The 12,752-nt window shown below is 43.8% G+C and overlaps 1 protein-coding gene across 6 annotated transcripts in view; it reads right to left on the bottom strand.

Moving 5' to 3' along the window:
• MID1 (midline 1) overlaps nucleotides 1–12,752 on the bottom strand; it is a 400,427-nt gene that overhangs the window by 42,938 nt on the left and 344,737 nt on the right. For all 6 annotated transcript variants that reach the window (XM_019495010.2, XM_014607782.3, XM_059720923.1 and 3 more), the window contains one exon: nucleotides 4,100–4,207. In XM_019495010.2, the coding sequence (XP_019350555.1) occupies nucleotides 4,100–4,207 (108 nt within the window). The remainder of the gene's footprint in view (nucleotides 1–4,099; nucleotides 4,208–12,752) is intronic.

Here is a 12,752-nt window from a genome sequence, read left to right as displayed (position 1 = left end):
CGAGACACAATTGCAGCATATAACATCACAGACAATGAGGCTAGGGACAGACATTACACATAAACCGATTTAAGTGATCAGAAACTGGGTTAAACCTGTAATAGGGCAGATGTTCAATGCACATAAACCAGTTTGAGAATGACTGGAACTCGTTTGAGATAAACCTGTTTGAATGTAGTATCAGACACCTCTGTATCAGACTTAACTGATTTGGCTCAAACCAGTTTATGCAATGTCTGTCCCAGATCCTTTGCTGGTTTAAATTAAATTAGACACCCCTAGCATCCTGCCATGCACTCTGGGCTGGGTGGGGCTCTCTGCTCCACAGCAGAGCTGGCCCCTCCCCTCTGTTCCCTGACTGCAGCTTTGGCAGAGACTTGCAGGCACAGCAGCGTCTGCTTGCTTTCTCCCTCCCCTCCCCACTCTCTGCTAAGCAGGCATTCCCCCATCTCTTACAGACACTACTCAGCATTAGCTAGCAGACCACATGCTGGCTACCTCCGAGCTGTGGCACACGGAACAAAGGCAGTATCAACAGGTAGCTGGTAATGTCCCGCTGTTGTTTTCTTAATGGGGTGATAAACACTAAGTTAGGGGTGATAAACATGCCCTGCTGGCCTGTTTAGGAGGGGAGGGGTGAACTCCTCTCTAATCACAGCATCCTGTCAGGGCCTGGCCATGTCCCCCTCAGTTCAGTGGTATGGCAGGGGATGGAGGGCTGCTCTAACATCCCCTGGTTTCTAGCCTGGGCCACTGCAGGCATGTGCCTGCATTTATGGGATGTCTGTCTGGTTACAAAACTGATTTAGCCTAGCCAGGTTAGACTAACCTGCAAAGACTGAATCAATTCAGGCTCAGGCTTTTTGAATGTCTGTCCCTAAAGCCTGAAAGGCTGACCATAGTTACATGATAAGCTTAGACACCAGAGGAGACTTTTGTGGAGCACAGGCCTAGACTAGGTCTTCTTTAAATAAACAACAGATGATAAATCTGGAAAGGAATAACTTCCCTTCCCCTACTGCACGACTGACCACTACATAAAATCCATTTAATCCATTTGATATTTAACCTGATTATATAAGTAATAGATATAAATTATGTTAAGGGTTGAGCTGCAGCATAAAATGACAGGTCCATCTTAGAGAGAATAGCTGTATCACAACATCTGACTCTGACCTCTGGCATTCTGGTATATATGTGGAATGACTCAGTTCGAGTCCATGGAATTAGTACAAATTTTCACTGGGGTATTTGACCCCAGAGTCTAGCCCAGTGAGATCTTTTAAAGATTTAGTTCATATGTTGAGCATACTTAATGAACAGTAAGTTTCACATTAACTTTAATAAAAGCAGGGTTGTTCCCATTGCACAGAAATATAGCCAAGAAGGTTTCACAAAAGACTGTCTTCTCATCTTGAAATGAGCTGTGTTTGGTTAACAAAATGAAGTTCAGCTTTTGTCAAATAACAAATGGAAACTGTAGTCTTCAAATATGTTTAAGTCATCCCTTTGCCTAAAGCTTTTTTATTTCAAGTTAATTGGAATATCTTGACAGCTAAGTGAACCATTTAACCTGCCCATGACTTTATTTCTTTTCTGAGCTTTTCCCACACAAGAAGAGTTTATGTTTGACTCTTCAGCTACCTTGGCAATTAGAAATAAATAGTATGTACTGAAAAGAACAAGAATAATTAAATAAAAGTAAAGTACCTCTGGATTTATCAGGTGCCTAGATCACCAGTTTTAAGGTGTGCCTCTAAAACAGGGGTGGGCAATTATTTGGGTTTATGGGACACTTAATGAGTTTTGGTGGGCTGTCCAGACACCTCTCTCTCCCACTCCCCTTCCTTCCCTCCCAGAACTGTGACCAGCGCAGAAGCCTGAACCCTTCTGCAGCTTTAGCATGCCGCACTCTCCCCCTCCCCCACAACTGGAGACCATCTGCCCACAGTTTTAGCACCCCCCTCCCCTGCCTTGGGTCTGGAGCCAGCAGCTGCTGGCCACATCCACAGCTGCCCAAATGCAGCTGACAGCTTCTGGGTTAGGACTCTGGGTATGGAAGGAAGGGAGGGGCAGTTGCATTTGGGCAGCTGTAACCATGACTGGCTGCTACCAGGTCCAGACTTGGGGGTGGGGGTATGCTATGGCAGCAGCCAGGTTCATGAGAGAGTTAGCGCCTGGCATGCCTGAAGCAGCTCTGGCCACCTAGCATCATGTGGCTGCCAGAGCTGGAGCTGCCACCCGCCCATTGGCTGGATCCAATCATTTGGTAGGCACCCATCGACAGGTCAGATCCAATCAACTGGCAGGCCAGATCCAGTCCATGGCCCATATTTTGCCCACCCCTACTCTAAATTTTGTCATGTTTATTCAGTTTACACTAGTAACCACTGTATTGCAGTAGTTAACTAGTAGTATTCAACTTACATTCCTTTTACTTTTATGGGGCATATACACAGTATGATTACTACAAAGAACTTTACTCCAGATTTTACTGGAAGTTTAGTTTTTAGTAAGGAGCTGACAAATGAGCAGCTATCCCAAACTGGGCAACGTTCCCTCTAAGCTGCACTGTCTGTGGAGCTGTGCAGGCACGCCTGGCAGCACCACATGAGCATGCCTCGTGGCCATGCACTCCACAAAGCTTAGAGGGAATGCTGAAATTGGTTGTTTGCCTTTCAATAGGTGCTATTATAGTGCCTGGCCAACAGCTGAAGGGGGAGCTGATTTGCATCAAGCACACAACTATTCTATAGTAAAGCTGGAGACACAAGGGCTTGGTACAGAAATTCAAAAAGCCTGAGGCAAAATTGATTTAACTTAAGTGGCTTCTGTAAGTGGCATTGTTTATATCAGTAGTGAACAGAACACACATTTGCCATTTGGTGGGGAAGCAAATCTTAGACCAGGTTTTGCATTTTTAAACCAGTCCATGAGTGCTGAACTTCTGTTCTGTTACTGGTATAGACCAGTTTCCAATCACTTATACTGGTAAAAGTGTAATGTCTGCACCTGGCCAAGGTGAAAAGTTCCTGTTCAACTTTCTCCAGTGTAAATTACTTCTGACCTCCTCAAAAGTAACCTTACACAGCAATACAGCACTTTCTCTAGAGTAAATGCTGTGCATCGTGGGTCCACTTTACTTTTCCTGCAAGGTAAACTGAGGATACTCCAAAGTACTGTCTGGCTATACCCTCAGATAACAAAAATCTCATGACATCTCCTGTAAAAAAGAATAAAATTCTTTGAAATGAATTCTTCATGTTGGGAGACTTGTCCTGTATAAATAGGTTAAGAAAATAATACATTTCATATTAAATAGAACTGTGCAGATAACTGGTGTCTAGGGACATTGATAGAGGTGCTCCTCTGGGAGTCTGGTGGGGAACACTTTAATTAGACCAGCTTTGAGAGCTGTTCTAATTCAAGCACTGAGAGTGTCATGTGTATCAGCGTTCCCATGCTGAAAAATGGCAGCAGGGTTGCTTTAACTAAAGCTCATTCAACAAGCTTTAGTTAAAGTGCCCCTGCTGCCATTTTTGAGCACAGGGATGCTTATATACATGATGCTGGAGTCTGCTGCATCGCAGTAATTTCAAAGTTCTGGCAGACTCTATTAATTGAGTCTGCTCCAAAGCGCTGTAATTACAGCATGTCACAGCAGCCTCCCTATATATAGGTGCCTTAGGATAGCAGATCCATTAGTACAGTAAAATCTTGCTATGCTCAAATGCCTTCAGATCTCTGAAAATCTGAACAGAGCTTCTGTTAGCCCATGATTTTTTTTACAGTGCAATCAGTTCTGGGTTAAAAAAAATTATATACATAATATCACATCAAATAAAAACCTTAAAATCAAAATTGTGTAGAGTTTAATTAATAGTAAGCAAGAAGCCACTTCAAATGATGATGGTTTATCTAATGAATGTTGACAGCAGGCAGTTGCTCTCTTCACCTAAAAGCAGTAGCTGCCAAGGAGTATGAAAAGACTGTTGCCAGTATTTATTAACAGTACATTAGGTTAACAAATCATAAAAGTTACAGAGTATAAAGAAACACTGTTGACCAATTTTGTAACCCTTCTTGGTAGAATCCTTACCTTCCCTTCCTTGATTTTCGTTCCAATGATTTGCCGTCTTTGCTGAATTATTTCAATGAGCTGGTCACATTCCTCCATTAGTTTTGTTTCTTGTCGTGATGCATTTACCTACAGAACAAGTTATCTCAGTTAGAACAGTTCTGGCCGACTTTTTTTTTTTTTTAATTTGAATTTTATTTTAAGCTCCTTGAATTTTTTTTCAACTTGCTTTGTAAAATGTGTTTTGCTTCCATTCCCTTTTCTGAACCTTGTGAAATAAAAATATTTAAACTGTCTGCTTGTGCCATTGTATGAAGTGTTGCTGGAAAAAATGAAACTCATCAGGTGTTTTTAAGCCAAGTCAGATAAGGCCTGATCCTGCAGTGCTTTGAGTGACCTCAATTCCAGATGACATAAGTGAAAATTGCAAGCCTTTATTGTAGGTGTTTAGCATTTCACAGGATCAAGCTGGATGAAGGGTTCAGATAAAGAATATCAATAGAGCTTATTATTATATGCATGCACACAAGTCAATTACATCTGTTTGGCATTTCTTGCCATTGTTTCTCAGTAAGAAGAAGTATTAAGTGATTTTGTTTGAACACACACACACAGGCATTAAATAAATAGGGGCTTGTCAAGAAATCTCTCCTGAAACTGTTTTTCATTGGAAAAATTGACAAAAAGCATGAGCTTTCCATGGAAAATGTTGATGTAATGTCAAAAAATTGAAATCCTTCAAACAAAAAAGGTGTTTGTTTTTCAGCCAAAAAGTTTTTAGCTTTTCAGTTGCACAAAGAAAAGTCAACATTTCCAAGGGGGACAAAATAATAACTTTCCAACCAGCTCTGACATTATATACACATACATAATATATATATACATAGATATATGTATGTACTATGTATGTATCTATACACGTGCACGCACACACATAATACACACATATGTAGACATATGTATGTGTGTGTGAAAAGCAATAATTGTTGGTGCTGTATCACTCCTATAAGCTGGAAAGAAAAGGATACTATATTTATTACTGGACAGAAACACTAGCCATTCTTCAAAAGTGTTTATTACAAACTTTTATAGAACCAAATGCTTAAAGAGGAGGATAGTAGGCTGTTGTGATTGATCTTTTTGTTATTGTATATATAAAACACGAGAGGGTACAGTACAAACAAATATACTGACAGCTAGGGGGAAATTACAGTCCAAGACCCCAATTCAGTAAAACCCTTAGATTTGCATTTATCTTTAAGTACATTAGGAGTCCCTCAAACCCTTTAAATTAAGCTCCCATGCTTAACTGGATCTGGGCCAATTTTGCAAATGTCCCTCTAATTGGAATTGCTTTTGTGTTCAGTCTAATTTGTTTCCAAAAGCCTGATTTCATTAACATGGTAGTTAATTCCCCATACTCCCCCACAAAAAACTTCATAAAATTAAGGTTTAAGAACAAATTCAATAGTCTTAAAATATTAAAGAAGGAAATGGTCTCATAAAACATATATTTTTTAATATTAAAATACCATTTGGTAGGGCCGTGTGAAACACCATTATTTCGTTTCGATGTCTGTTACACCATTTTGAAGGGACAGTGTTTTGTTTCATTCTTTCATTTACTTTCCAAGCACTGTTCCATTTCATTTCATCGAAACTGTTTTGCTGTTTCAAAGTTTTGCCCATCGGCTATAATGGGGAATCATGAAAATGCCTAAAACTTTGTCATTTCTTGCCTGATTTGGATGAAAATTGCAGGGATGGTAGCCCCTTCAGAGGGCATGAAGCCTGCCAAGTTCCAAGGAGATAGGTACAGAGGTTTCTGGGAAACTGGACCTCAAACTGTTCAAAGTAAAACTCCTGGCATTTGCCGGCAGAGGCAGCCTCCTGTCATCCAGCATGCAGATCCGGGGACCCACGAGGATGGAGACCAGCAACGGGCCTCATGCCCTCCCCACATTGCTCCAGGCCCAGCCCTACTCCCCCCATCTCCTGCTGCCACTCCGGGTCTTGTCCCACCCTCCACCCCTGCTGCTCTGGGTCTTGCCCTGCTTCCTCTGCCCTCCTGCTGCCTCTCTGGGTGGTGCCCCACTCCCTTTTCTGCTCTGGGTTCAGCCCTGCTCCACACCCCCTCCCCTCTGCTCCGTGTTCAAGGGAGCACCATGCACAGCTGTGTAGGAGTGTGGTAGCACACAGTAACAGAGCATGGTGTGGGGAGTGACCACAATGAGGGCTTGATCTCTGTGTGGCAGGGGGAGCAGCCCTGGGGTGAGGCGCATGGCTGCAAGGTGGGGCATGGCGTGGGAAGTGGCCCTGGGGTGTGGCACAGGGCACATGGGGTGGCATGGTGCATGGCTGTGTGGCGGGGGGGCACGGCCATGGTGGGGGGAGCGCCTGCCAGCTGTGGCTGCATAGTGTGGGGAGCAGCCCTAGGGTGTGGTGCAGGGTGTTTTGGGAGGTGTGGTGTACAGTGAGAGTGTCACGTGGTCACGGGGAAGGCACGGAGAATGGCCATGGCATGGGGAGCGCCTGCCAGCTGCAGCCACATGGCATGAGGAGAAAGCCCACAGTGTAGCACAGAGCATTCGGGGGGAGGGGGGCCTGGTGAATGGCCGTGGCATGAGGAGTGACCATGGCGGTGGGACCACCTGCCAGCTGTGGCTGTGTCATGTGGGGTACAGCTCCAGGGTGTGGTGGAGAGCATGGGGGGTGATGCACAGCTGCAGGGTGCTGTGCAAGGAGTGGGCAGAGGGCAAGCCCTGTAGCCATGTGCTGCAGCCAGCAGTTGCTGCCCTTGTCCACCTGCCCACTACCCTTGGGGCCGCATGGCATGCCCCCCTGCAGCTTGCAGGTGGCAGGCACTCCCCATGCAGGGGGCGGGGCATGCCACAAGAGTGTGGGGCATGGCGCACGGCTGCAGGGTGCTGGGCAGGGAGCGGGTGGTGCGCCCCCACCCCATATCTGTGTGCTACAACCCATGCCCACTCTCTGTGTGGCATGCTTCTGCATGCTTTGCGTGCCCCATAGCTGGAGCCACTGAGTGCTCCCAGCGCAGGGGGGTGGGGCATATGGGGGCATGGAACATAGCCACAGGGTGCTGCACAGGGAGCGGGCGCATGAGGAGTGCCCCACCCTGTGACCATGTGCTGTAGCCAGTGGGCGCTGCCCACGCCCCCCTGCCCGCTCACTGTGCAGGCCCCTGCAGGCCCACATACCACACCCTCTCCCACGGTCTGCAGTCGGTGGGCACTCTCTGCATGGGGGCGGGGCACGCAGCCACAGGGTGCCACATAGGGAGCGGGCAGGGGAGCACGCCCTGTGTTATGGCTGTGTGCTGCAGCCAACGGGTGCTGCCTGCACTCCCCAGCCCACTCCCTGCATGACATCTTGTGGCTGCACGCCTCCCTGTCTCCCCCTCACAGTCACAAGCCAAGCCACCTCACGTGGGAGCACTCTGCATGGCCAGTCCCCCTCGACACACCCCACAGTAGGAAGCACAGCCTGGCTCCACTTGCCTCTGCCCCGACCTCCACCACTGCCTGTCTGTCTCTCTGTTGGTAAGGCTCCAGGCCACACATGAGCAGTTGGCCCAGAGTGTGATAGACAGACAGATGCACAGCCAGAAGTGCCATGGCTTTTATTACATTAGAATCATCAATCCTCCTGCTAGGTACTGTTTTATCCTGCATTGCTTCAAAACTGCTTTTCACTAACTATTCTACCCATGGTGTCCCCTATCCCTTTTGACTCCATGTTGACTACGTGAATTGAAATTTCTTTTGGAAAAATGAGGAATTTCAAGTTGGTGCAAATGAGGCAAAATTCATGTTTGTGTAAATGGGTGCAATATTTTTATGCCAATAGAAAAAGTCCCATTTATAACAAGGCTGATTTTGGCCTGTGGATTATTTTAACACTTACACAGGATGATTAGAGTCTCAGCGTGTTATTATTCTATTACCATTTATTGGACCAAATTAATCTTTAGTGTAATCCCCTTGACATCTGTGGAGTTACTTGAGAATTAAATTAACCCAACGATTGTTTATTTAATGTGAAGTTTGGTTTAAGATAAAAGAATGATGCATCCAGCAAAATATAAGTGCTAAGAAACCTTGGAGTATGAACAGTGAAATGGTTCCAAACTTTTTTTTCTTTTGGATTTCTTGTTTGATGAATGCAGCCTTCTACTTTATTTGAAACTAGAGACATATATCCTATTTTAACTCATTTGAGTACATTTCCATTTATTAAATATGGAAAATTCATTTCAAAATTATTTGATAGCATGCCTGAGCCCATTATTAAAGATCACTTCATTTTAGAGGCTTTTCTGATTATTCCACTCTGTGGAATATTGAAACACTCTTGGATTGTCATGCTTTTCAGGCTCAGATTGAACAAATGTTTCCTAATTAAGTAGATGCCTAATTTGAGGCCAAATAAATCCAGTATAGCCAAAGAAACTACCTGTGAGCAGAAAATCAGGTGTCTGTGTTATGACAGCACCTATGAAGCTTGGTCATTGACAAGGACCCCTTTGCACTATATGCTGGACAAACATGGATCAATGAGATGGCCTCTGCCTGGTATTTAAATTTGTTACTGAATTGTGGACTTAACTATAACTCACAACTAAGACTAGCTAGAAAACAAGAATTCAGTTTTGGACAAAAAATTAAATTTGTTCCCATGCCATAGCAGAACAAAACCCCACCCTAATATGCCACTAAAGAGATGAGAGACAAAAGACCCATCTTAGAAGAAACAAGGGATTAAGACATTATCTTGGGATGGGTACAAGTTTGGACCCTAGAGCAGCCAGAACATGGACATAAACCTGGGTCTCCTTCATTCTAGGTATCTTTATGAAGGATATTTTAGGGTTTTTCCTGCCAGCAGTCTCATGATGGAGCTGAGAAACCCTCCTGATGAAAGTTTCATCAAAATAGGCACATTTTTTAAAATTGGTTTTAATTGTGAAATATTCCATTGCAAAAAGCATGGCCAACTTTCCTTTCAATCCAACATCATATATATATATATATATATATATATATATATATATATATATATATATAAACATTGCCCTTTTATACCATGAAATTTACTTTCAATGGACTGTAGGCCTTGCTGTATTTTAGTCAAGTTTAGTCAAGTGATAGCATTGTCTGCTGGCATGCAGGAAAAAAAAAAGTCTGGTTCTAATAGTGTTGTTGTTATGAATAATAATTATTTCTATTTTTGTAATGCCTTATGGTACCAAACAGGCAATGTATTGCTTAAGTCTTCCAGGAGAATTTCCAGGTTTTTTCCACACAGAAGAATGGTGATTTCTACTCTAGAGTGGGTGTGAAAAACAGAAAAATGTGGGCTCTGACAAGGGAATTAGGGACTACAAACACTCCAACCCCAAAGAGAGAAAATGAGCCAGCAGCTTTTCATTTCACAAGCTGAGAATTGCCCAGTAAAGTGTTTTACTTTTGAAGAGGCTGCCTATTGAGGCCTGTGGTTTAGGTCCTAAGAAAATGAATATAGTGGTTTCAAAGTCCCTAACAGATGTTTGGTAAATCACAAAATTATAACACAACTGGCAGATCAAGGTTATAACAGATCTTCCATAGTTAGCTCAATCTTAGAATAGCAAAGTCAAATCACAGGGCTTCCTTTCCCACCCACTAACACTTGTGTAATTCATATCTTTGTGTCAAAGGATTTTCTCATTCCCTGGCAAGATTTATATTCTGAGAGTGCATCCCTCCTTATGGGATTCATCAAGGGTTGGGCAGCTTTAACCTTGTGTTTGAATCTTTTGAGAAATAATGACGGTAGAGATTTATCAAGGAATAGGATGATAGGGTACCCTCAGCTAGGGTTACCTTGATGAGCAATATCTACTTACTAGGTTTTGATAATCAAGTGTAACCAAGTGTAAGTTGGTTAGAAACAATTCCAAGTGCTAAAAAAATATACCTTGCATCTAACTGACTTTAACTGAATATGCAAAATGGCAGGATGTGAATTGAAGTAAACAGTAAATTGGAGCAAATATTAGGGGGCTTTAAACTGATGTAGAATTGTCTCTCAACTTCGCCACCCACAGAATGCCAATTCAAGTTTAATAGTGGATATGCTAATTAAAATGGGCTTTAAAATGACTTGAAAATATGTTCAGTCTACGGAATCAGCCAATGAGGTAATGGTGGAGCATGATTTTCTCTTCATGTGCGAACTCCTTGTAGTGGCCATGGGAGTATTTTGTGTGAAAGTATAAAGAAGAATATAAAGGAAAACAAACAACAGTAACCTTTATTTTGGCACTTACACTATTATGTGTGTCACTAAGATTTTGGCCTGAGAGTTCATTCTTACACGAGTTTTAGAGTTTGGGGAAGAGTGTCAAAGGCTCAAATAGGAGATAACTGTCAATGGGAAACTGTTCTTTGCATCTCAGAGCAAGCCAGGTGTTCATAATGGATCTGACAAGACAGTGATCTGTCCAGTAGTCATTAGTTCCTCACATGGCTTGATGGTGTGATACAGACATCTATTCAATCATAGGCTCTAAAAATAGCATAGTTGAGGAGAAGCCAGTACTTAGAGCAAGGGTGTCTCCATATGTTTTTTTGTCACATGTCTGAAGATGGTGTTGGTGATGACAAAACCTTGCTCTACACATTTGCTCAGGAGAAGGATACCATTGTAGTTACTCCTTCCTTCCCAATGGTGCCACTCCTGAGTTCCAGGTTACATCTGACTCTGATGCTGAATCACCGAGGAGATTGATCGGTCCTTCTTGCAAGTATTAGTCAGAATGGAGCCAAGGTTAAAATAGAACTGCATCTCAAGTAGGTCCAAGGAGGTGATCCTCCCCCTCTACGCAACACTGGTCAGGCCACAGCTGGAGTGCTGTGTTCAGGTCTGGGCACCCCACTTCAAGAGGGATGTGGACAACATTGAGAGGGTCAGAGGAGGGCCACCCATATGATCCAGGGACAGCAGGGCAGACCCTACAATGAGAGGCTACGAGACCTGAACCTGTTCAGCCTTCACAAGAGAAGGCTGAGGGGGGACCTGATGACCATCTATAAACTCACTAGGGGGGACCAGAAGGGTTTGGGGGAGACCTTGTTTCCCCTAGAGCCCCCTGGGATAACAAGGAATAACGGCCACAAGTTGTTGGAGAGTAGGTTTAGATTAGACATCCGTAAGAACTACTTCACAGTCAGGGCAGCTGGGACCTGGAACCAACTTCCAAGGGAAGTGGTGCTGGCTCCTACCCTGGGGGTCTTTAAGAAGCGGCTTGATGCCTAACTGACTGGGGTCAATTGAGCCCAGTTTTCCTCCTGCCCAGGGAGGGGGTTGGACTTGAAGATCTACAAGGTCCCTTCTGACCCTACTTCTATGATTCTATGAACCCTTTACAGTTTTGTAAAGATCTCCAAAAGTGTTGAAGCTCTCTGCCCTGTACTTGAATGAAGGCAACACTGAGGACCTCCGGAAGAGATTTAAAACTGATGTTCATATGACCTGTGCTGAATCCATTGGCTATATAGCCTGTGAACACCAAGACTGGTTGATGAGAGCGATGCCAAGATTAAAATGTTCCTCAATCAGAAGAGAAGGGCTCATTCTGCTCAAGAAGATGACACCTCATTTCAGCAGAAGGAGATGTATCAACTCCTCAAAGCTGAAGCTTAAAGGAGGATCTGGGGAAACAAAAATCAATGGTGGCAAGATTGGATATTGAAGGATATCCAACTCTATGCTGACAAACATGACATGCATACCTTTTCCAAGGAACAAAAGCCATCTACAGCACAACTTCCTATAGCCTTACTTTCCTGCAATTGCAGAACGGATTGATGCTCCTCAAAGAGAATGAATCTATCCAAGCCAGATGGAAAGAGCACTTTGAGACACTCCGAACCATGAGTTGACTTTGCTGGATACCACCACTGAGTCCAAACTCCAATACCCTAAAAGGGGATCCCTCACCAACCCTCCTATTATAGAAGTCTGGCATGCCATCAAGGAAAACGAACAACAAAGCTACTGGATCGGATGGCACACCTGCTTAAATCTATAAGGCTGGCAGTGAGGTACTGGTACTGAGACTACAAATTATTTTTTCAATTTAGAACAACTAAGAAATTCCTGGGGATGTGAGGAATGCCAACATTGTGACTATGTTCAAGAAAGCAGATAAGTCTGTGTGTGGGAACTATCAAGGTTTCACTGCTCCCCCCCCCCCCCCTTTCCACAGCAGGGAAAGTCCTTGCCATCATTCTTCTGAACCATCTTCTACGTCCTGCTGAGGAAGTCTTGCTGGAAACTCAGTTCAGTTTCAGACTATCCCATAGGGCAATTGACATGATCTTTGTTGCCCTTCAGGTCTAAGAAAAGTGTCAGGAACAACATCAGAACCTGTATATGACTTTCATTGACTTCACTAAATCCTTTGATTCCATCATTTGCAAAGCTTTGTGGAAAGTACTGGCCAGATTTGGATGTCCTGAAAAGTGCATCAAAGTCCTGAGGCTTCTACATAACCAGATGACTATGATCATCCTATGTAGCAGATCAGAGACAGATCCATTTGTCATCCAAATTTGAGTCAAGCAAGGATGTGTCATTGCCCCAACTCTGTTCTCCATTTTTTGACAGTCAT

This window comes from Alligator mississippiensis, chromosome 1 (assembly GCF_030867095.1).
Source record: "Alligator mississippiensis isolate rAllMis1 chromosome 1, rAllMis1, whole genome shotgun sequence".
Taxonomy (NCBI): Eukaryota; Metazoa; Chordata; order Crocodylia; family Alligatoridae; genus Alligator; species Alligator mississippiensis.
This window is presented reverse-complemented; position numbering and strand designations above follow the sequence as displayed.